The sequence below is a fragment of the Falco cherrug genome, chromosome 1, assembly GCF_023634085.1.
Source record: "Falco cherrug isolate bFalChe1 chromosome 1, bFalChe1.pri, whole genome shotgun sequence".
NCBI classification, from domain to species: Eukaryota; Metazoa; Chordata; class Aves; order Falconiformes; family Falconidae; genus Falco; species Falco cherrug.
In genome coordinates, this window is record NC_073697.1 from 24,142,659 (window position 1) to 24,164,266 (window position 21,608).

The following is a 21,608-nucleotide window of genomic DNA, read 5'->3' on the forward strand; positions in this document are numbered from 1 at the left end:
ACTGAAGCATACAATGTGAACTTCAGTGTAAAAACCATCTGTATTAAAGAAAATAGAAAATTACTCCCAGCCACACACTTTACACTGTCCTTTAGTGAAAGCTAGTATTGACTAGAAACCTCCTTCTTGCCACACATACTCCTGTTGTGAAATAGGGATCCCTGAAGTTTATAAAAACCAAGCTTTTAAAAAAAAATATCTGCTTGGAGTACACAACTCAAGATCCTGCTGAAAAGGAGCACAGCATGTAAAGTGTTAAAGCAGTTTCAGTATTTGGCCCATATGACAGTAAATCGCTCCAGCCTAGTACTACGTACACTTATTATTCCACAGAACCTACTCGGCCAATTCAATCTAATCCCAAAATACGTGAGTAGAGGTGCCCTCAAGAGGACTCTAGTTCAACCTCCTGCTCAAAGCAGGATGAACACTGAAACGAAACCAAGCTTGGCATTTTGACATGTTGAATCCCAAGAACCTCCTTGGACAGAGACTGCACAGCCCCTCTCGGCCCACACCCGTGCTTGACTTTTCCCATGGAGTGAACTTACATCAACCGAGAACTTGGCATTCCTATTTAATTAAAGCCTCTCGCTTTTGCTCCATGCTTCTCAGCCAAGACCCCAAAATCTCCCCTCCCCAGCAACCCCCTTTGATACCAAAAGGCTGCTGTTCAATCCCATTTCTGGGCCCCACCCCCACCAAAAGACCATTTTGCCAGGCTGAGTGAACTCGTTTTGCTTCGTCCTGTGCCCCAAAGTGCTTTGCTACCTTGGCGGCTTCCTGCTGGACTCTAGTCCGTCAACATCCTGAGCCCAGAGCTGGACACCGTTCCAAATGAGCATGAATGCCAAGTAAAGGGAGGAAAAAACCCTTCTTGCCTCAATCCCTTGGCTATGCTCCCATTAACACAGCCCAGCACACTGTCAGCCTTCCCTGCTGCCAGGGCACACTGCTCAGGTGTTCAGCTGCTCGGCACTTTGGACCACCAGGTACAGGGCTACATTTATACTTGCTGACAACACAACTATGCACAAACTTTTTTTGCTAAACTAGGGACCTGAACAGGGTTTTTCCTTCTTCCTTAAATTTACAACAACAAAAAAACCCAAGGCAGGCATACAAAGCACTGATACACCACAGCAACTCTTGACTTAATACAGTTTACGGGTAACCATCTCATTTATTATTGCCAAAAGACTCTATGGTGCAATCAAATCTCATCCTCATACAATCAAGACTCAATGCTAAGAACGACAGCTAAGAGTTTGCCACTTTGTCTTAGGTTTGAGTTCAAAGAAGAAGGTGCCTTCCAGATCACTCGGAGGAGAACTGCTAAGGCTTTCTTCTCCGCTGCTCATATCTTCACAGGAGTCTTCACTAGAAAGAACAGCAGGAAAGGTAATTTACACAAAGCACAAGCCCTTGAAAGTGCCAAAGTACTCAATCCTGTGTTTTCTTGCACCCTTTTCTGTTCCTAGTATAACATCCCAGCTCTAAACCCTTCTCAACATTAAGGCTTAAATCCTAACAAGGTACAATTTCCTTTCTCCTAATTCCACAATTCTCTGACCAACCAAAAAGCCAGTGTTCCAAGACAGCAAATATAAATTACTTCAGAAAACTTAAAGGATTTGCAAGCCTCCCTGCCTTAAAAAAAAAAAGAATGCCTCCTCCCCCACCCTGCAAAGCAATTTGAGCACAATGACAGTTACCAATTTTTTCCTTCTATTTAAGACTTAATTTAAGTCCATCAGTACTTTCAAATCTTGCATTTTTTTCCTCCAACTAGTAGTGAATAAGCCTAGTTATACAAAGTTGCTATTAACATATACAGAAAATGAGAACTCCCAACAAATTAACCACCTGTTCTAAGTTTTACCAACCTCTCACTTTCATTGAAGCATCCACACTCTGGTATCGTTGGCAACTCAGGAACACTGTAGTAACTGTTTTGGAGATTCTGGGCTGTACGTCTCGAAACAATCCAGACTAGCTTTTTATGATCAGGCTTGCAACATTCAGGAGAAGAATAATCTGCTAGGCATTTTGAGACCAGTTCCCTCCAGTAAAGTAAGTCACTATCACTTATCTGAAAAGCAAGAAATAACTTACTTAGTCTATGACAGACAGGCTCTGAAGATAACCCCTCCCTCCATTTTACCTTCTCAGAAAAGACTTAGGAGAAAGTGAATCATAACTGTGATCCCTTTATCAAAGTCAAGCTGTTTTTGAACCTGAACTCCTATACACCTCCTAGAAACGCCCACACTGAAGTCTGAATTGACAGTTTACCTGTTAGTTGCTGTTAACACTTTCATCATCACTTCCAAAGGAAAAATGAAACCAAGATTACTCCATTTTAAAATGGAGTTCTCATACCTTAAGGAACTACTTCCAGCCCTCAAGAAACTGGGTTAGTTCAGTTTGACTGGAAGAATGGAAAGCTTGTTCTAGACCATCAACTGATAGAGCATGCAGCTAGAAGCTGTAAATCCTGTATGCTAGTTATTCAGGCAAAAAGAATAACCAGCCCAGCAGTCAACTGCAGTCCTAGGGACCAATCGCAAGGTTCTCTAGAACATACAGCTAGAACTGTGCAAGTTAAATCAGCTGCTTGTTAAAGCATGTATTGTGCAGACATCAGGTCAGCATTTCTTCTGATTTTAAACATTTAAGCTGGTTTTTAAAGCCACAATCCTTTTGCTGCTTGCCAGGCAGCTGCCAAGATGTGCCAGTGCAAAATGACTACCTGAGATCATTCTCTAAGCAGCAGGGCTTTTTTTTTGCTTGGCATTCTACCAATGACTGCATGTTAGTTACAAGAGTTGCAGACAGATGCTTCAAGACCCATTTCCTTGCTTATTTCAGCTGATGCCAAACAGTACTTTTAAAAATTGTACACTGACAGCAGGGGTCCCTGAAATGTTACACTGGACATCACCAACCCCACCAGTCCCAACAACTGCAAAAACAACCCACAGAAAACACTTACCTTAGAATGCTTTTGAACACGCAGAAGGATCTCCAACAGCTCAACAGATTTCAAAGTCTGAACCTCTAGAGTGAGAAGGCACAAGGCCAAGACAGATGGCTAAAAGGACAAAAAAACACTGCTCAACATAACACGAATCAAAACCTGCTCTGAAGTCAGAGGAAGCCACTTCTACTTACTTTTGCTTTAGAAAAAACTAGACGACAGTTGCAAGCTTTCAGTTGCGCTTCCAATTTGTCGAGATTCAAGACTTCTTTCCTGTAAGACACCCAAGAGAAGAAGCACATGCATCAACAAGCATTCACTTGTCAGGAAGGAAAAACTAAGGAGCTGCCTCCTCTACAGCCAATGCCATCACCATTTAAGAGGCAATTAAAGAGAAAAAGGGCTTTGAAAACATACAGATGACAACCAACATGCAACTCAACCCACCTTTCTGAGGTATGACAGAGTACAATAGTATGGTACAAGTGCAAGAAGGTTAAGGCAGTAGTAGCTTTAAATTCAAAGTGCAACTTTTCAGAAATTATCTTTTCCATCCGTTTCAGGTCGGACACAGTGCATTTACATTGGCTGATCCGGATGATCTCATGTGCAGATGGAATATTGCATTCTTCTTCCACTACTCGGGCAGCCAGTTGGAAACAACAAACTCCAATGCAAGATAAATGCTTCGGTTTCACCTAAAAATAAAGAAGAAACACAATGAATACTTTCCCCTGCCCTGTAACACCATGTTTATCAAACAGCAACATCAACAGCTCACACCCAGCCTAGGTGAGCCGTTTTGAATATTCACAGTTCAACAGAAAGGGATTTTCTCATCACAACTAGACCTGATGTCCGTCAACTCACACACGTCACCTAGTCTTAACTAGTTTCATCACTCAAGTTGCAGCAAAACACAGCTGGCAGAGCCAATAAAGCAGTATCAGCCATGGCTAAGTCAGAGGAAGTGAAGTTCAGCAGCTGAGCACCCTCTATTGAAACCGTTCCACATCACTACACTACAAGTAATTTGCAGTGAGAACTGTAATACCCTGCTTCTCCAAGCAGCAACGCTCGCTTACACTCATTTAAAGCCTACACAAATCCTGCCTGAGCCTGTTCTAGGCAGTCCTATCCCTCCACAACTTGTTCCTACCTCTGCTATTCTCTCCCATGTACCAGCGTAACATTTCCTGCAACCTCAAGAACGGTCAAACCAGAGAACTGATACAAATTCAGTTTTCCTGCCAACTTAATAATGGGGAACCAGTTTAGGTTCAATCCGTCTGCCATAAAGCAGCAGAAACATGGAAAGAAAAACAACCAGGAAATGACCATTTGGTATTAGTTCCAGTGCTAAGCTAAGCTTTAACACAGGACATACAAATAGTGTGTAACAAAACAAGTTGTTTTATTCCTTCATTCCTCCTTTCTTAATCTACATCTATCTGGTGAAGGCTACAGGCTTAGAGGAAACAAACGATGCTGCTACACCCCTTTAGAGGTAAAAAGAAATACTCAACTTCACGTTTACAAAGGAGCACTTCAGAAACATTGCTAGTGCAGAATGAGTGAACAGCCACCGTTACATCCCAGATCACAACCTTCCCTTATTTGTCAGGCAAGAGAGTTCACAGGAAGCTCATGTATTCCCAGCTGACACTACAGCAGGTTCTCTCCCCCCAAAATACCTTCATAAGAGCCAAGAATCTGTCCAGAATGTTAACAGCCAAAACAAACGTTTCAGTTGCAAAACCGAAAAAGTTGGTCAGACTCCACAGATCTTCCACCTTCGCATTCCTTTGTCTCGGAGATAGAGTATTTTCATTCTATGGCAAGAGAAGCAAAGTCAGAATTATTCTGTGGCAGCAGCAACGACTGTGCCCACTCCCTCCCTAAGTCATCTTTTACCTAGGTCACAGGGAAACAATTCCTTTTTTCCTTAAATACTTGGTTTCTCATAACTTCAAAATAATTTTAGGTACTCGAGACCCAAAGCACACCCCAGGCACACGGATTACAGCCAGGTCCTGGGCCTCACTGGTGCGATACCCAGCACAGCCACATTTGAGTCTGCACTTGTTATTTTAAGACAATAGTCACCAAGTACATCATACCCAGTGACTGGTGACCTTACGGAACAGAGATGGCCAGACTTGGCTTATTCTTCCCTTCGCCTGTACTTCAACGTTTAAGCGACAAAGTTCTGCTTTCAAAACAAGCAAGGAGCCCGATCCCAGGGACTTGTTTTGTTAAACATTAAGGCTCCCTCCAGAAAAGCTCACACCCATCCCAAGGAATATAAGCCCGTCATAAACTCTGCAAGGAACTCTGCTCCTCACCGTGGAAGTGTTTATGCTTCGGTCTATTTTTTGCTGTTAAGCACCGTGTTGCTGGTTTCATTTCCCTAGACCTTGCTAAAGAAAAGCCGGTCATTTCCCCGTTAATTGCCGGCTTGGCACCCCAGCTTTCCTGCAGCGGTTCAGAGCCCCCGAAATGAAAATAATACACCTCTCTCGGGTTTGTGTTCCCTCGAAGTTTAAGCAATCGATATTAAACACCCGGGTATTTTACTCGCCCTGTAGGTCGGAGTTCTTTGATCACGTAGTGCACGTTAATGAACACAGATTAAGACAAAACAAAAGGCAAGCGTCGTTTACAGAGCAAAGAATTACCCTTGTCAACTTCAGGCACGTCTCTCAGCTCGGAGTTACTTCACACAACTGACATCCCCTGCCCCGAGGAGGCTGCCCCCCCCCTCAGCTCCCCCACCCGCCGGCCCAGCCCCCTCACCTCGGCGGCGGCCTCGATGAGGCTGAGCCCCTTCTCGCGGGGCTGGAACCGCCCCTCCTGCTCCAGGTGCACATTCAGCTGCTTGAAAAGCCACAGCACCTCGCTGCTCATCTTCTCCCCCCGCCTCCGGATCCCTTCCCTTTGCGGCAGAAAAACCCGGTCAGCAACTGGCACCCCCCCCCCCCCCCCCCGCCCCGCCTCCGCCCGCACCGGCCGGACAAAGGGAGCCTGGCCCCCCGGCCCCTCAGCCTCCCGCCCCCTCGGGGGAACCCCAAGGCTGTGGGGAGGCGAACAAAGGGGCCTGAGGGGCCGCCCCGGCCCTGCCAGCACACTCACCCGGGGCGGTGGTGAGGGGGCACCGGGCCCCCCCCGCGGCCCTCGCCGCTCGGCTCCCCCGCGGCGGGGAGGGGGAGGCGAGCCCGGCTCCCGTCACCGCACGGACGCGGGTCGGCTCCGCCGCTGGCTCCGCATCCAGGCAGGGCCGCCTGCGCCCCCGCCCGCGGCGGGCCCCGCTCGCCTCCCCCAGCGAGTCACGGCGCTGCCCGAGGCAGCGGCACCATCCCCAGCCGCGAGCCGCCGCCCCAGCCCCGCATCAAAATGGAGCCACCGCGGCCCCGCCCCCTTGTTTTTGTTCTGGCGGCCCGCAGATGGCCCCGCGCGGAGCGATCCCTCCTAGGTCCGGGCGGTGAGGCGGCGCGGGCAAGTCAAATAGTCCGCTTCCAGCCGTGCACCCTACGGGCGCCCCGGGAGGGCAGGACGGCCAGGACATGGCGCGGGCACCCGGCGGAACTCCCGCTCCGAGGGAAGCGGGGCGGAACCGCGCCACTCCGGAGGGAGGGCGCGGCGTCGGCGGAAGGAGACAGGGAATGGTCACATCACGCCTTTAAAGGGACCAGAGAGCAGAGTCTCTGTGGCGGTGGATTTATTTTAAAAAGACCGCCCAAACCCTCCGCTTCTCTGATTGGCCCGCGCTCCTCGGTCGCCGATTGGCTGGCAGCGCTGCTTCCCCTCCCATCCCCTTCCCCACCCCGCAGGCAGGGGAGGGTGTGTTGTTTACCGGCAGTGATTGGCCGCCTACCGAGGGCGGTTCTCTCCTGATTGGCCAGATGTGATGTACCGCTGCCCCGCCTACAGCTGCCGGCCGTAGCAACGGGGCCCGAGCCGTGCGCGTGCGCGGAGGAGCCCCCTCAGACGGCCGGGGCGGGCCGGGGGGGTGCCCACGGCCCGAGGCTGCCTGCCGCTCGGCTCCGGGTATGCCGGGCCGCCGAGCAACCCTGCTGGCCCCGCAGCTCACCTGTGCGGTAATAAACACAAATACTGATCTGCTGCCCCGAGGGGCGGCCGGAGGTAGCCGGGCTCCGGTGGGCCTGACGCCCAGGTGTCTGTCGGGCCCTTCTCTGCTGCTTCTCGAGGGTTCAAAAAGCCCGTCTGGGGTTTAACACCCCACCAACCCCCACCCCACCCCACCCCGTCTACAGCTTCAAGCCAAGCGTCAGATTTATTTATGGTCTGGTGTTTCAGAGTTGTTAGGATGTGCACATCCAAGCTTCTCTTTATAATCTCTTTATAATTCTCTTCATAATCCTGATCACATTTGCCTGGAGGCCCCATGCTTCAGGTAGAAGATGGCTAATACTCCTCTGGAGACATTCAAAACCCGCCTGGACATGGCTGTGCAGCCTGCTCTAGGTGAACCTGCATTAGCAGGGGGTCGGACTACATCTCCAGAGGTCCCTTCCAGCCCGGACCCTTCCGTGATTCTGTATTAGGTGAACAGCCAGCAGCAGTGCTGGTGCCTATCTAACCTCTTGCAGATCACTAGTCAAAGGTTGCATCAAAAGGCTTCTCAGCCTGCAGCTTAACGGAGCCCTCATGACAAGATCAAACAGGATCTTGCAAAATAAATCGTCGTCTGGAGGATTTGTGGGGCTGTTTCAACGCGTTCCATGTTCTGTCTGTTTTTTGTGGACAAACACAAAGGAACAAATGTCATAGGACAAAACCAACAAAACCACAGTGACTGGCGATGCGTACATACTGGAGATAGTCTGTGGTGGCGACTCGAGCAGATTAGCATTCAGTTTCATCTAGTGAGGTTCGGCAGTTTCAACAAACAGAAAATGTTTATTAAATGTCACGGTCTGGAAAAATAAGCCGCCTTCTCTACAAAACAGTCAGCAATGTTGCTAGGCCAATCTCTATTTCTAGGCACAGTTCCTGTCTGCTATGCCAGTGATGACGGCCAACAATTTCTTCAAGTTTATTTTGACGACAAGCGCTCTTAGATTCCCATAAACACGCACAACTTTTCCTAGGGATATTCCAGATACAGGCCAGCACTCTTTTAGGTACCATCAGATATACCTAAGCACCCTTAAGCACGGCATCCCTGCAAGGTGATTTTTTTGTGGGATAAAAGTAGCTTTAAGCTCTGAAGTAAGAGTTGTGGATCTGCTCCAGTTTGAACAATGATTACTGTTAATGGAGTTGACCAAACTGACTCCTCAGAGTGGCGTCATCTAGGTGATGTTTACAGGCTAAGGCTCCAAGCTGTAGTCTCTGTTATCCAAATGCCCTTGGCAGTCACCACTGTTTCTTTTCCCCCACATTCTGAAGGATATCTTGCCATCACAGAGATGGAGTATGGATGTTCTTCCTCTTCCAGCTGCTGTACTAAGCCACAGAATGGAATGTATGTTTCAGTTTACCTAAACAGCAAAACCCATTCATTTTGTAAACACACAGCATGACAATTCTAAAAATGCTAATTCAGACATCTACTTGAACACATAACATTCCTTTCCCTTTGCTAATTTAAACCTAACAGAACACTCTGTGAAATTATCAGTCATAGATCATGTAATTTGGGGGGGAAATTTGTTGCAAGAGCATGGCTCAACAGGGCTTTTTCTGCAGCCTTGCAGCAGAAGGGCTCTATCTACACTAGGAGAGGACTTCTCCCCCATCTTTGTTTCTCTGGAATTAATTGATCTGTTGCAAAGAACTAAGGAGGATCGAGAAAATAAAATAAAACAAAACAAACCCCAAGGATCTTCACTGTAAGTGATACACTTATCAGCTTTGGGATTATAAACAGGGAAGATGAGTCTGCTCCCTGTGCTGTTCGGACCTGACAGAACAATCAAGTGTTGCAGGAAAAGGAGGAGTAGTGGTAAGGTCTAGAGATAAAATCTTTTTGTCCCGTCATCGTCATCCCCCCCCCTCCCCCTTATGCAAGCAGTAATTTTCTTTTAATGTGGCATTTATTTGTGATTAAGGGATGTGTGCATGTGGGGGGAGAAATGAGAAGTGTTTCCACCATTATGAGAAAACACAATTTATCTATTCTGTCACATGCGGTGCTTTACAGAATAGCAATTCCTTCCTGACATTCTTTGGGAACTGAAAGATGCAGTAAGTAAAAATAAAGTTATAAATTCCTTAGCTACAGATGCTATAGCACTCATTACTTAGAAACAGTGATGACAGATTTGAGAAGGGAATTCTTGAGTTACACTGAACCGGAAGGCTGGTGTGAAATCAACAAAAAAAGGAATTGAAACTGGTGGAAAATCCATCTGAAATCTTTTGGGATCCTAATAAAAGCGAAGATTTATACTGAATCCTTAACTTCTGCAAGATAAATTTTAAACTAAATAAAAGTATTTGTTGTGATGTGGGACTTTCCAATACCATCAAATTGAACAGGTATTATTTTAACTAGCCTTGCTCAACTATCTTCCAATATGGCTTGGCAAAACTTGTCCTGGCACGTCTGCACAGCAATTCATTGGGAATAGTTATGGATGGCTAATAGCTGGGTATTGACTAGCAGGTGATGATATCAGAGGTGTTAACTGGGCCTTGTGGCATGTGGATTTCCAAACTGAAATGGGATTACAAACCTTTACGATTAAGGGACATGTGGTAATTACCACCCCAGACACAAGCCGTCTGCCGGCTCAGCAACTGGACACCCGGTTAAGAACAATGGGGGTCACTTTGAACAATAGTTTCCTTTGAACCACTTCACCAAAGAGCTCCACAGGCTTTACAGCCACTAATTAATCTAAGTGCCCGGCTTCTATCCCATTATACTGGCATGGAGAACAGCAGTGCTGAAACTGGAAGGCCAAAGTCAGAGTTGTTACTGCTCCTCTTCCCAGAAGACCAGACTGCTCCTCTGTGATGATTAGGGCCTTGGCACCTAATTCGGGGTGGGGGGGTGGGGGGTGGGGTGGGGAATGGGTCTAGTCTGGCCAACATCCTTGTTTTCTGCAGTGGTGGAAGAGACAACAGCTCATGCATGAATTAGCGTTTTCTTCGCACACAATTCAAGCTCATTTGAGAATATGGGTAAAGTATCAAACATCAAGAGAGCCTGTGTCAAATGAGATTAGTCCTAGAATCCTTTCCCCCCTTGAGAACAGCTTATTCTTTCACAGATCCTTAAGAGGCGCCATATAAAAAAAACAACCAACACAACCTGTTTTAATTAAATAGGATGATTTGACAGTTGGGTGTTTTCTGTTTAACTGAGGGGAGTAAAAGTAGGTTATTTTAGCAAATAAAATTAGCTCAGTGTGTACATTTTAGTTTTGTACAAAAATATACATATTAGGAAATTCATATAAAGGCTACATACGTATGTGTATGTACACACACACACACACACACATATACATCTGAGAGATATTTTGCAGATGCTTTTGCTTTTAGAAGCAGTGGGACCAGTGGCCAGTGATTAAAAGCTATCAAAACTGAAGCCTTTGCATTGGCTTCCCCTCACCAGGCCCTTTGTGAGGGAACAAGTCTAGGAGATTACACGATTCAGAAATCTGCCAGAATTTAAAACTTGTTCTCCTTACAGAAACCCCCAAGGGAGAGTGGCATTTGATCCTCTAGTAGCCATAGAAGCAGACATACCCACTGGTACTGCTCCTGTCTTTGGTACAGAGGAGTGTAATTTCACACTTTTCACCTCGTGCTCATGGAAGTTGGTCAAGTTCAGAATTCATAAATAAATGAATTTATTGCAATTTATTACGTGCAATAGGACAGGAGAACAAGGCTTGCCAATCAAGGATTAATGTAAATATGAGATTGGTGGTAGGGAAAAGGTTCACCAGTAACACAAACAAATCCAGGGATAAACAATGATAGTGCATGTATGTCTGTCTCAGAGACTGCACCCTGAGTTCAAAATAGCTGTTGAAATTAGGAAGGGAGGGTGCAGAAAAAAGAAACCCAGCTTGTTTGCTCAGGAAACTTTGCAGAAAATATTTTGAGCCAACAAGACCCCAACACAAATCAATGGAAACTTCAGGAGAGACTGTAAACTTTTAGAGATTGTGATTTTTGTCTTGCTGCTGCAACATACGGCAAACCAGTACAGAAACAGCATCTAACAGTGTTAATGGGTAGGCGAGAGGAACTTCCACAACAAGAGGAAGCTCACCACAAAGGAAAATGTGAGTTAGCCTACAGAAGAAAATTTATAAGAGCATAACTAGGCTGTTTAGGTGTATTTCTTTGTTTTGTAGAGGCAGTTTAAATGTTTTTTTGATGGGCACCCAGAAACGCTTTTCAGATGCCTGGAAATGCAGATGATTCACTGGGATCTTTGTTAACCACACGTGGCAGACTGCAGGGCACCTTCAGCCAAGCACCTTGCATTTTTGGGACAGACCACATGCAAGGAACCCTGGCTGTATACAGATCTGGGTAAATATACCCTACGACTCCAGTGTATATTTAGAGGAAGCACGTATCATTCTTGTACATGTTATAGATACTTACATGCACATAAAATTACATATGCATTCAACCTGGTATAAAGCCGCCAGGTACGGATACCACATACTTTGTTTACTGAAAAAAAAAGCAACCATCTTTATGCCATTGTATTGCTGTAAGTACCCCTACACTAGCGCAGCTGCACTGAAGTCCTGGGACAAGAGGAAGTGTGTCTGTATAATTTAAATCACAAAACTTGCTAGTATAAAGAAGGCAAAACTACAGCTAACCACTAAGGCAGCGGCATCGGACTTCTAGAAGAGATGAAATGTTGATGCGAAGCACTGGTGAGGACTACTTCACACCTCCATTTTCACTGCCTCGATTAACATTTGGTCTGTTTTCATCCAATTTATGCTGTTTTAATGCAGTGCTCTCCTCCTCACCCATTTCATCTGGTTTCATCAGAGATACTTTTGACATTAAACTGTCTTAGGAGGCATTTCTGAATCCCCTCTGACAAAAGAGGAACCTAACTTCTGACTCCCCAGATGAGGTTACCAGAAGAGAGAGATTAAAAAGTCTACTAGAAAACAGATCTTTCTTAGAAAATGTTCTTATTCCCTGTACAGTAGTTAGCACAAAGCTTGTAAAATGCAGCTAAAAATTGAATTGCTTGTAGTGCTAAAATCTTGATTCATGAAGGAAATTCCAAGTCTTCATTGAGAATTTTCATGGACGCAAAAGGATTTTGTTCCAGAAACAACATCGTGAATAGGCCCCTGTCTATTATTTCACAGCTCTGAGCAAGCCCATGTACAGTATGCTGGTAACCACAGAAATCCATGGTCCCTGACACTGACTGAGCGTGAGGAAATGGCTCAAGAGTGAACAGCATTCTTCGGTGAGCCTGATTCTCTGTCTGTGTTTTCGTGAAGACCCCTGTCTGCACAGAGCTGAAAAGGTCTTGAGCGGTGTCAAAAAGGTACCTGCCAAGCTTGCAAGCACAGCATCCAATGCAACCTACTTTTGTAACATCATCCAGTCTCCTTTTGGAGGCCTTGAAAATGGCTCTGGCATGAGAAGAGGAAAGGGGAACTGAAATGCACCCCCACACCAGTGCAAACCCTCACATAAAGACACTAAGAAGGGGAAGGCACTTGTGGATGACTTTACCACGGCCACGTCAGCTCATGGGTTGTTGTTGCCTCACCTTGTTCAAATTCCACTCTGCACTGAGAAAAAGGAAGAAACCAGGAAAGACTCCAAATCCGTGACACATTTCGTAACTTACCCAGTGAATACAATTATTATTCATGTTTTCTGTGCTGGGTGGGTTTAGGTGCCCTTTGGATTACAGCTCCTTTGTGAGCTAGCTCAGTCTCACTGATTTCCATTACAGCTGTTGTCAGAAATCTATATTGCATCTTCAAGCCTACTAAAATATTGCTTCCTGTCTTTTTTAGATAATAATATCAGATGCATATACCAGTGTTCTGCAGGAAGGTGTTGCAGGCAGTATATGTAATGGCAGCTGAAGACGCAGACCCAGTTCTGATCCCACTGACATTGCTGTGCAGCAAGGGTAATCTTTTAGAAGCCAATAGAATTACACCAAACGCCTGAGCAATGTGCTTCAGTGCTTTTATGGCAATAATTTGCCTTCAGTGTGAGTTAAATTGTCTGAAAGGAAGCTGTATGTTTCAATAACCTTGTGCTTGTCTAAGCATGACCACGTAACTAGCAGTTTGCTTAAAGGTTTCTTTTAATAACAATTTGTTACTGGAAGGTGCGTTTCATTCACTGTATATTTTTGTCACTTACTTCAAGTAGGTTCTTTTATTTAATTGACAAGATAATTCTAGGCAATGTTGTACTTAAGGCTTTTTAAAGTATTTTTTTTAGAAAGGTAGTTGTGCATAATTTCAGAAGGCATTTTCAAAATCATAGGGATTCTGCATAAATGGAATTTAAATTAGTCATTAAAAGTTAAACCAATCAAAAATAGAGCAGTCACCTTTCTGACTGCAGAACCAGGCAGCTGTTAAGTAAAATGACTTGCTAGGAGGCATTTGGTTATGAGGACTGGGAATGGATATTTTAAATTTATTTTCAGATTTAACATAGTGCAAATTGGTTTTATGTAATTTGGATTAAACACCAAAAGGCCCAAAAGAACCTTTGCACAAAGACCATCCACAAATCAACAGAAAAAGACTTCCATCTTGATTTTTGTTTTTTTTAATTGAAGCAAGCATCGTGACAGAAAATAGCTAAAATCACAAAGTACAGATGTTCTGTACCAGAGCTTATAGGCTTTTGACTTAGGCCTCATCGGCTTTTAGCAGAAAACCGGCCTCTGTGGCAGACAGAGACAAATTTCTGGCCACCAGTCAGATATCTCCCCTCGTTTCCCATCGTGCTGCTCTCTGCTGTCTTACCAAAGACATTCTCAATTCCTTACACATTTGCTTTTCAGATTATCCAGTCTTAGTTCTGGAATACAACAGGCCATTTCGTTTCAGTAAGCAGACCTTCTAATGACCCAGGCTTAATATGAAAGCCTCCAGAGATGAAAAATCCCTTAATTATCTAATGTGCTGTGAACAAAAGACATCTCATTGTCCTTTCCCAGGGTTTCTTAGCTTACCTTCTTGTATGTCTTTGCTAAAATCAAGTTCTTCAGGGCAATGTCTTTTATACTTTCTGTAGGGATAACCATTAACTGTAAATAAGAAATCATGTCAACTTGTATACTCTTCCCTTTATCAGACTATACAAACACAGACCACCACAAATTAGCACAGTTTTTTCCAACTGGAAGTGTAAAAATTTCCACCCCTCAAGTCCCATGGATTGGTTAGTCTTATTCAAATAACTAGCAGTTGGAGTTCTGGGAGTCTCACAGAGTCGGCCAATCTTACTCTATTTCCTGTGCCAGAAATGGAATATTCCATTTTCCCCCCTTTCTTTCAATTGATAACTACCTTCAGTCATTTCATGTCCATTGGCACATATTGTCCTTCTCATATTTCCCAATGATAATTTATATTTTGTTTGCTCTGTGCTAGTGTGAACAGAGATGTACAAATTTCCGTGCATAGTACCACAGATGTTTTCCAAGTAACAGCTGCAGGAACATTTCCAGCATAGTTCTATCTTAAGCTGCCATATCCAGGCACATTTCACTAACATACTCTTGATACTTGCCAGAAGAAAGAATTCAGATGTACTTTCTCAGATGTACAGTCAGTAGGTAGCTCTGCCTGTCTGGAAATATCTGGGTCTAACTCAAGAGTTCAAACTGACTAACCTTGTATTTAGGATCACGTATCACACAGATCCCTAAATATAGAGCGTGCAGAAAATCCTCTAGCACCTTGCCTGATCTGTATCTGCTCGCCTCCTGTTGTCACTGCAGTCCGTGGAAAAGCACCCATCTCCTTCATTGGAAAAAAAGTCAGGCCCAGTAGCAAAGATTCTGGAATGAGACAGGAAACAAAGACTGCTGTATCCAGTTGAGCTGCCAGATGATGTTTAGCAAATAGAACTTTATGTCACTTTTGTAAAATCTGCAACCTTTCTTCTACCCAAAAGAGCGTTAGTGAACATGATCCTGACCCACACAGAAAAGTGCAAGTCACTACGTTACTGGGCAGCAAATTACCCTTTTAAAAAGGCAGGTGTACAAGTGTCACAGAAATACTACACATTCTGCAAGATTACAAACTCCTGCAATGCTGATATGAACTCTCCAGGACATAAAATAACCAATTATAGATGGTGATGTCTACAGTGACATATAACCACAGTGAGATAATTAACGGGAATTGCCTTTAAGTAGTCACATAGAGAAAAGAATGGAATTTTTATGTTCTGTAGGGGAAAATTTAAGAAAACCTGTATTAAATGAGCCAGAGAGAATGAATTTTTAAGGTACTGTTACTCACATCTTCTCCCTTCTTGAAGACCACGATAAAGTTGCTTTAGCTGAAGACTTGTTTGGAGCGGGTTTGCTCAAGAGTACACAGCTGTTCTTGCCTCGATTTACCTTTATCTCCGTTCCCATGCACTTACCCATTGTCTTGTTTACATGCAATATGGAAAACCATTCAAACTCATTTAACTTTGAAATTAGCCTTGCCCTGAGCAGGAGTTTGGCCTAGGAAACCTCCAGACATCCCTTCCAACTTCAGTTACTCTTTGATTTTATGACTATTTATTGCAGTTTACACCTTTGTTTTACAGTGTCCCTTTACCTACTGGTCTTGGATTGTGAAAGCTGGTCATTTTCTACTTCTCCTGTACTGCCATATTACCACTCTGTTTTGCTTCTAGCACTGTTAAGAATGGCAATAAGAAATTACATTTAGTTTAGAAAGCAATTCAAGAAAACATGTATCTTCAGATCAAGTTAATCAAGAATTACACTTAATGGCAGATGATGACTATTTGAATAGAGTTTTTTTTGAAAACTGGGCGCCATTTTATGCTGTAGAAGGGCAGGTCAAAAGTTTGGATACAGACAGTTGAAGAAGGATTCTCCCCCCCGCCAGTAATTTGGATCCAGGCAGGCAGACCATATATATGAAACAAAATTAAGGAGGAACGTGCATGAAATATTACTATCAGCTAGCTGTTCCACTATATCATTCATGATGCCAATCCTAAAAGGGTAAAATTGGAAATGCTGTAGAGGAGGAGCCACATTCCTATCTGCTGTTGGCAGTCTCACATGTGGCGACATGCATTTCTGACTTGTCATCTGTTTTCTAGGAAGAACGATTGATTTACAGGTGCGATCCCTAGGGAGAGCGACACAGTCTGAAGGTTTTGCTGTAACCAAGTTAAATGGAATAGATTTTGAATAGATTAGAACGTTTTCCAAATAGTAAAGCAAACCACAGAAAATCCCTGTTCTGGTTAAGAAAATTTCATTATGGGGCCATTTATTCAGTAAAAATAAATCAGGTAAAAAGGTTAATTTAGTGCCTGCAGTTCTCCTCTCCAAATTAATCACTGAATGTGAAAGAGGTACTTAATTTGCTAAATGTAAGCATGTATTTCACTGTCCTGGATGAAAGCAGAAGTGTGTCTTGCTGTTTCAAGAAGCTCTGTGGTGGAAACAGACAGTAAGGGAATCTTCTTCAGCTCAGATAGAAGGGTTCGTTTTCCTAGTAAATAATTTATATTCCTGCTGTTAGGAAGAAGTTGCGAGAGGCCGTAGGAAAGCAATGTGGTAACAGCTGTGAACTCCTAAGAGGCCATGGAGATGTTACACTTGATCTGGCACTCCTGTGATTCAGCTTATGATGATTTCTGGTGTCAACAGACTTCTTTCAACATGTGATTCTGTAGACTTACCCTCAAAACCAAATGGCTACCTGAGGCTGCCTCTCCCTGCATGACAGGTGATAGTTTCTGATAAGGGAGAGCACACTGACAATTGATTTAAAAGAGACAGAACAGATTGCACAGCTGCAGTTTGTTGACTGTGCATACTACATGCAGCCATGACTCCTCTTTACTTTACATTATCTTTATTAAAACATGGATTTAGGTATCTGAGACACTTCATGTGCAAGCTCTTTTTTTTTTTTACTAAAGCTGACAAGTATTTGGGCAAGGAATTTATGTTGCTTTTTTTTTCATCTCTTTTGGGAAAAGTAAACCAACATAGAGTGCTTTGGAAAGGGGGCTTGCTTGCTGCTGGCCTTTCTTACCGGCCAGATGCTTCTTCCTGTTCCATGCCAGGACAACAATTTAGCTTCAGTTTCACGCATGGAACAGCTGAATTCTGCTTGTGAAACTGAAGCCAGGGTTTGTCTGTCCAGCTGCAGTGGAAATCTACATTTTAAGCTGGAAGAAATGAAGGACCCTGCATCTAGTTTCTTTTTTTCCTTTGCTACATACTTCAGGAATACTGTTGTTTTTTTTTTTTCAAAGGGCAATTCATTATTGCCTGTAAGAACAAGCATAGCAAACGTACCTACAAGGTAGAACAGTCTTATAATTTGTATGAACTAACTTCCACACTACTTGAACTTGGGAAATTAGCATTCCATTGATTGATTCATTGCACAGAAAGAGTAAGATTTGCAAAATAACTATCCATTCTGGATAGTTCAGTTTTCACAGAGGTCAAACAAAGACAGTTCAGTGCTCAAACCCGTTTTATTCCCCTTTGAGAGTTCCTATGTGCTGCTGATTTTTATTTGATGAGCACTTACTCCCAGGAAGCTGAGCAAAGTCTTGTCAGGTGATTTCACCGTAAACAATATTGTCTTGCAAACTGTGCCTCCAGACAAAGAAAACAGAGTGTAACTTTCTTTGCAGCTTTTGAAAAGTTGCTTCTGAGACTGTTCCAGTCTTTTAAAAAAAGGAGTTGCCTCCAAGAAGAGAAGTCTTTCTGAGCCTTGAGTAAGCCTCAGTATGAGATCTCTTCAGTGCCATCAGCGTACATATCTCTTCTGCTGGCTTCGATGAGCACTCAGATGCCTCTGTGAGGGTTTCCTCTACCAACAGCCCAAGCTCAGCCTAAGGCAGGCAGAGGAGATGCTCCAGGCCCTTCCTCTTTTGTGATCAACATGACTTCCAGGGAGAGCTCTGCTGCTCACCAAACTTTATCTCTGAGATCGGTTTGGAAAAGAACAACAGAACTTTTTCATTAATTTTTTTTAAGGTTTTGAGTGTTTTGTTCTTTAAACCAACATCAGTATTTCCTTCTCTGGGCTGATCAAAACTTGCTTGTTGTTTTAAAGATCTCAGGTTAGTGATAAATATAGATGAGTTATATAATGGTTGGAGTCAAAGCACCAACAGAATAACTACTCTGCCACACTACACTGAACTCAACCTGCTAAATCCAAACAGCAGTTATAAAAAAGTTTGCATGTGCCTAGCCCCTTGGGATATTCAAATGCTTTGCAAAATATTTTAATTTAGTCTCACAACCAACCTGACACAAGGGTAAATTTATCCTTGTTCTGAAGTTGCTGTCTGCATACATATTTGAACTCATCAAGCTTGCTTGCCCATGCTGGACTTTGTGTGCGCCCAAGTTCAGTGGATATGAAAATTAGTATTACCCTTTGCATCTGTTGGTTTAATTCACTGGGCAAAGGTCATGCAGTGAATAGCGCTTGGGTCTCCAAAGCAGAACACGGAGCCAAACCACAAGATCATCTGTTTTTCCCTCTGAAGGGTGTTTAAACAGCACAGACAGAAATGTCTACTGCAAAGTTATGTCCCCTCCCTTTTCCACATACTGGGATTTGGCTGTGAATCCTGTAGTCTGTCTTCTTTCCCTCCACTCAGCGGTAGAAAAATCAGGCACCACGTAAGGTAAAAGGCAGGACTACACATGCCTTATATGTGGGATTTTCTTGTTTCCACTAACATTGATCCCTCACTGGTCTGATATTTACTGGTTTGTCACCTTCCTAGAGCCCAGTCTGCGTTAAGGCAGTGGCTGCCTGTGTAGTTATACTTGCATGCCGTCACACTGTCTTGGAACCAGGCTGGGACACATTTAATTTTGCTATAACCAGGGCAACCCATATTGCTGTAAGTCCCCTGCACGCCTGGACAGCGAGTCCACTGTACCTGCTGCCTGTGACAGTGCAGCTGTCCTGTCAAATCCCTTTAAAATAGACAGGCTTCATTTCCTCCCACAGGAACGAACAGGTCTTCTCCCTGCTACTAAAGTGTACTTCTTCCTTGGCTGACGTGGCACTTGGGGTCTTTATGCTGTTCCAAGGTGTTGGATTTTTGTACAGTGTGTCAAGTCCCTGCATGCAGAACACCTGCTCGTAATGGTGTAATGGTCTTCATCCAGGTGCACTTCATTACATTCACCAAGTTAATTTTTTTTCTAGGTTTAATATTGCCTCTTTTCCTTTCTCCCCAAACACATACAGTTCTCACTGGTTGCCTCCATCTCTTTCTCAGCATTCTGCCTAAACCCCTTGGCCTTGGCAGTCACTTACTTATGGCAGCCTGCCCGCCATAACCCTCAGCTGCTCTGGGCACATGCTGTGTCTGTCTTCTCAGAGTGTGTTCAACTGTGATGCTGTTTTGACCCCTGGGCGGTTGTGCCCAGACCTAGGCCACCTCCTACAGAGGCTTGAAGCCGTCCTGGGAGACCTCACCTTCAACTGACTGCCCTGCTAGGAGGACCTGCTCTGAGGTCCCTCTTGCACCAGGCAACTCCTCAGTCTCCAGCATTTCCTTCGGAAGGAGTACTAATCCAGTACCCGACTAGTTTATTGCGCTACTTTCAACTCAGCTGGGTGCTGCCTCAATTGTCCCTTCCTACTGTTACTGAGGACAAAGGACTGTAATCATATGTATCCAGCTGAGGGCATATTCAGCACAAGACAAACAAAAGGAACTCTGTTGCAGTAAGTCAGCACTAGAGGTTCCTGCCAAACCATCAGTTCCACAATCTGCTGGTCTGGGGATGTACCGCACTGCCTTGGGCTCCCAGCATTGACATACAAAATGTTCTGGGAAGGGCCCTGATGGAAATCCCTTGAGCAAATAGTCAGACTATGCAAGAGCCGCTGTAAACTGCGGGAGTGGAACAATCTGAGGACAGTGTTGGTCAGACCTCCAGCAAGAATTTCCCAGCTAAGCTCAATTATCTTCACTTGATCACTGCCACAAACTACCAGTGGTACAACAGATTTTGGAAAACCACTGCAACAGCTGTAGACTTCTTCAACAATGATCCTTAAATGCTGAGACCCAGAAGAATTAGAATGAAAATGTAAAAGCCAGATAAAATTCCTGTGGGACTTGCCCTTCTCTGCACCTTCTTAGTTCTAAAAGGCATATCTGATTTCAAGATAAAAAGTAAGAAAAATGAAAGGGAGCAGCACACAGCAAGCTTGGATGTGAAGAGTTCACTCTATGCATAGAGGAGTTTGCTGCTGCAGCAAAAGTAGCCTTTTATTTCAGTCTTGCAAGCGTGGCCTGAGAGTTACTAGAGAAAGGGTTAAAAATGCTTATGACAGATGAATTTTTAGCAAACTGATTCAGAGTTAATTTATCAGGAAATAAATAGAAAAAAATTTCTGTGCTCTCTCTACACTTGATTTATGTCACCGTGCTTATCATCTCTAGAGGAAATCCTCCTTTCTGTGCTGCCTGAACAGCTCATAACTACAGATACTGGAAGGAGTTTAAAGAAAACAAGTTGCCTTTGCTCTGAAGTTATTGCTTTTATCTGTTAATTTCAACCTCTGGTGGTTTAGCAAGGTTCTGCCACTCACCTTCACAGTGCCAGGATTTTCATGCAAAGTATTTATTCTCTTCCTGGTCTTCACTGTACAGTGGTATAACAAACCCTCAACCTGCTCTGGGAAAACAAAAGAAAGAAAGAGGAAAGGACGGAGGAGAGGACGGAGGACTTACAACAAAACTGAACACTCACAAACTTAGGTGTCCAGTTCTAAAGTCAGGCAGACAAAAGGCTAGTTGGATCTGTGGGAAAACCTCGCGGCCTCCCTGGCACGTCAGGCATCTGTCTTCTGCTACGGGAGTGGGGCTGGCAGGCAGAGCCTGGCCCCCGGGCACCGGGAGAAACCGGGCAGCGGGTCCCTCCTGCCAGCCTTCGCGGCGGGCAGGGCCGGGGCCGGTGACGGCAGCGGGCAGGCCCCCGGACAGCCCGCGGGGCACTCGGCCAGGCGGCCCCGGGGGGACGCGGCGCCTCCGAACGCCTTCGCTCCTTGTTTCGCCAGTGTTTTAAACGAAACTTTCAAAGCTTTACCCTGCCTGCTGCCCAGGCGGCACCGAGGGGGGCGAGCTGACACCTCCTTCGGCGCCGGGGCTGGCGGAGGAGCAGACACACGCCCAAGGCGCCGCTCGCCGGGGGGAGCTGGCTACCCACGCGGCCCTGCCCGGCGGAACCTTCCCCGCTGCGGGCCGGGCTCCGCTCCCGCTAGCCGAGCTCCCTCATCCGCACCCCCTCAGCGCCCGCCCGTGCCCACAGCCGCGCAGGCGCCGCGGAAGGACGGCGAGGCAGCGGCCGCTCGCACCGCGCGATCCTTCCGCCGGGCGGCCCGCGGCAAGAGTCCCCCTCCCCCTCCCCCCT

At 45.0% G+C, this 21,608-nt stretch overlaps 1 protein-coding gene and 1 long non-coding RNA gene across 4 annotated transcripts; both read right to left on the bottom strand.

Moving 5' to 3' along the window:
• Positions 1-1,158: 1,158 nt before the first annotated feature.
• On the bottom strand, positions 1,159-6,376 carry CCNG2 (cyclin G2). The gene is made up of 8 exons (XM_055724117.1): positions 6,113-6,376; positions 5,777-5,915; positions 4,675-4,812; positions 3,428-3,678; positions 3,175-3,253; positions 2,996-3,094; positions 1,887-2,092; positions 1,159-1,380 (listed from the first exon to the last, which is right to left on the bottom strand). The coding sequence occupies exons 2-8, from the start codon at positions 5,885-5,887 to the stop codon at positions 1,248-1,250; spliced, it is 1,017 nt and encodes a 338-aa protein (XP_055580092.1). The 5' UTR covers positions 5,888-5,915; positions 6,113-6,376; the 3' UTR covers positions 1,159-1,247.
• Positions 6,377-7,880: 1,504 nt separating this feature from the next.
• Positions 7,881-21,586, bottom strand: LOC114014852 (uncharacterized). 3 transcript variants are annotated; one of them, XR_003558529.2, is made up of 4 exons: positions 20,788-21,586; positions 14,892-14,993; positions 14,163-14,237; positions 7,881-8,484 (listed from the first exon to the last, which is right to left on the bottom strand). It is a non-coding gene; the product is annotated as an uncharacterized LOC114014852 (long non-coding RNA). The 3 variants fall into 3 exon arrangements; XR_003558528.2 differs by having other exon boundaries at positions 7,881-8,444; positions 14,163-14,993; XR_003558527.2 differs by having other exon boundaries at positions 14,163-14,993.
• Positions 21,587-21,608: the final 22 nt, after the last annotated feature.

Excerpts from the sequence above, each read along its gene's own strand:
- CCNG2 (XM_055724117.1), bottom strand. The coding sequence starts at position 5,887 with ATGAGCAGCGAGGTGCTGTGGCTTTTCAAGCAGCTGAATGTGCACCTG. Across the intron at positions 4,813-5,776 it reads TCATCGAGGCCGCCGCCGAG|AATGAAAATACTCTATCTCC; the intron begins GTGAGGGGGCTG and ends CTCTTGCCATAG. Across the intron at positions 2,093-2,995 it reads GTGTTCAAAAGCATTCTAAG|ATAAGTGATAGTGACTTACT; the intron begins GTAAGTGTTTTC and ends CTTGCTTTTCAG.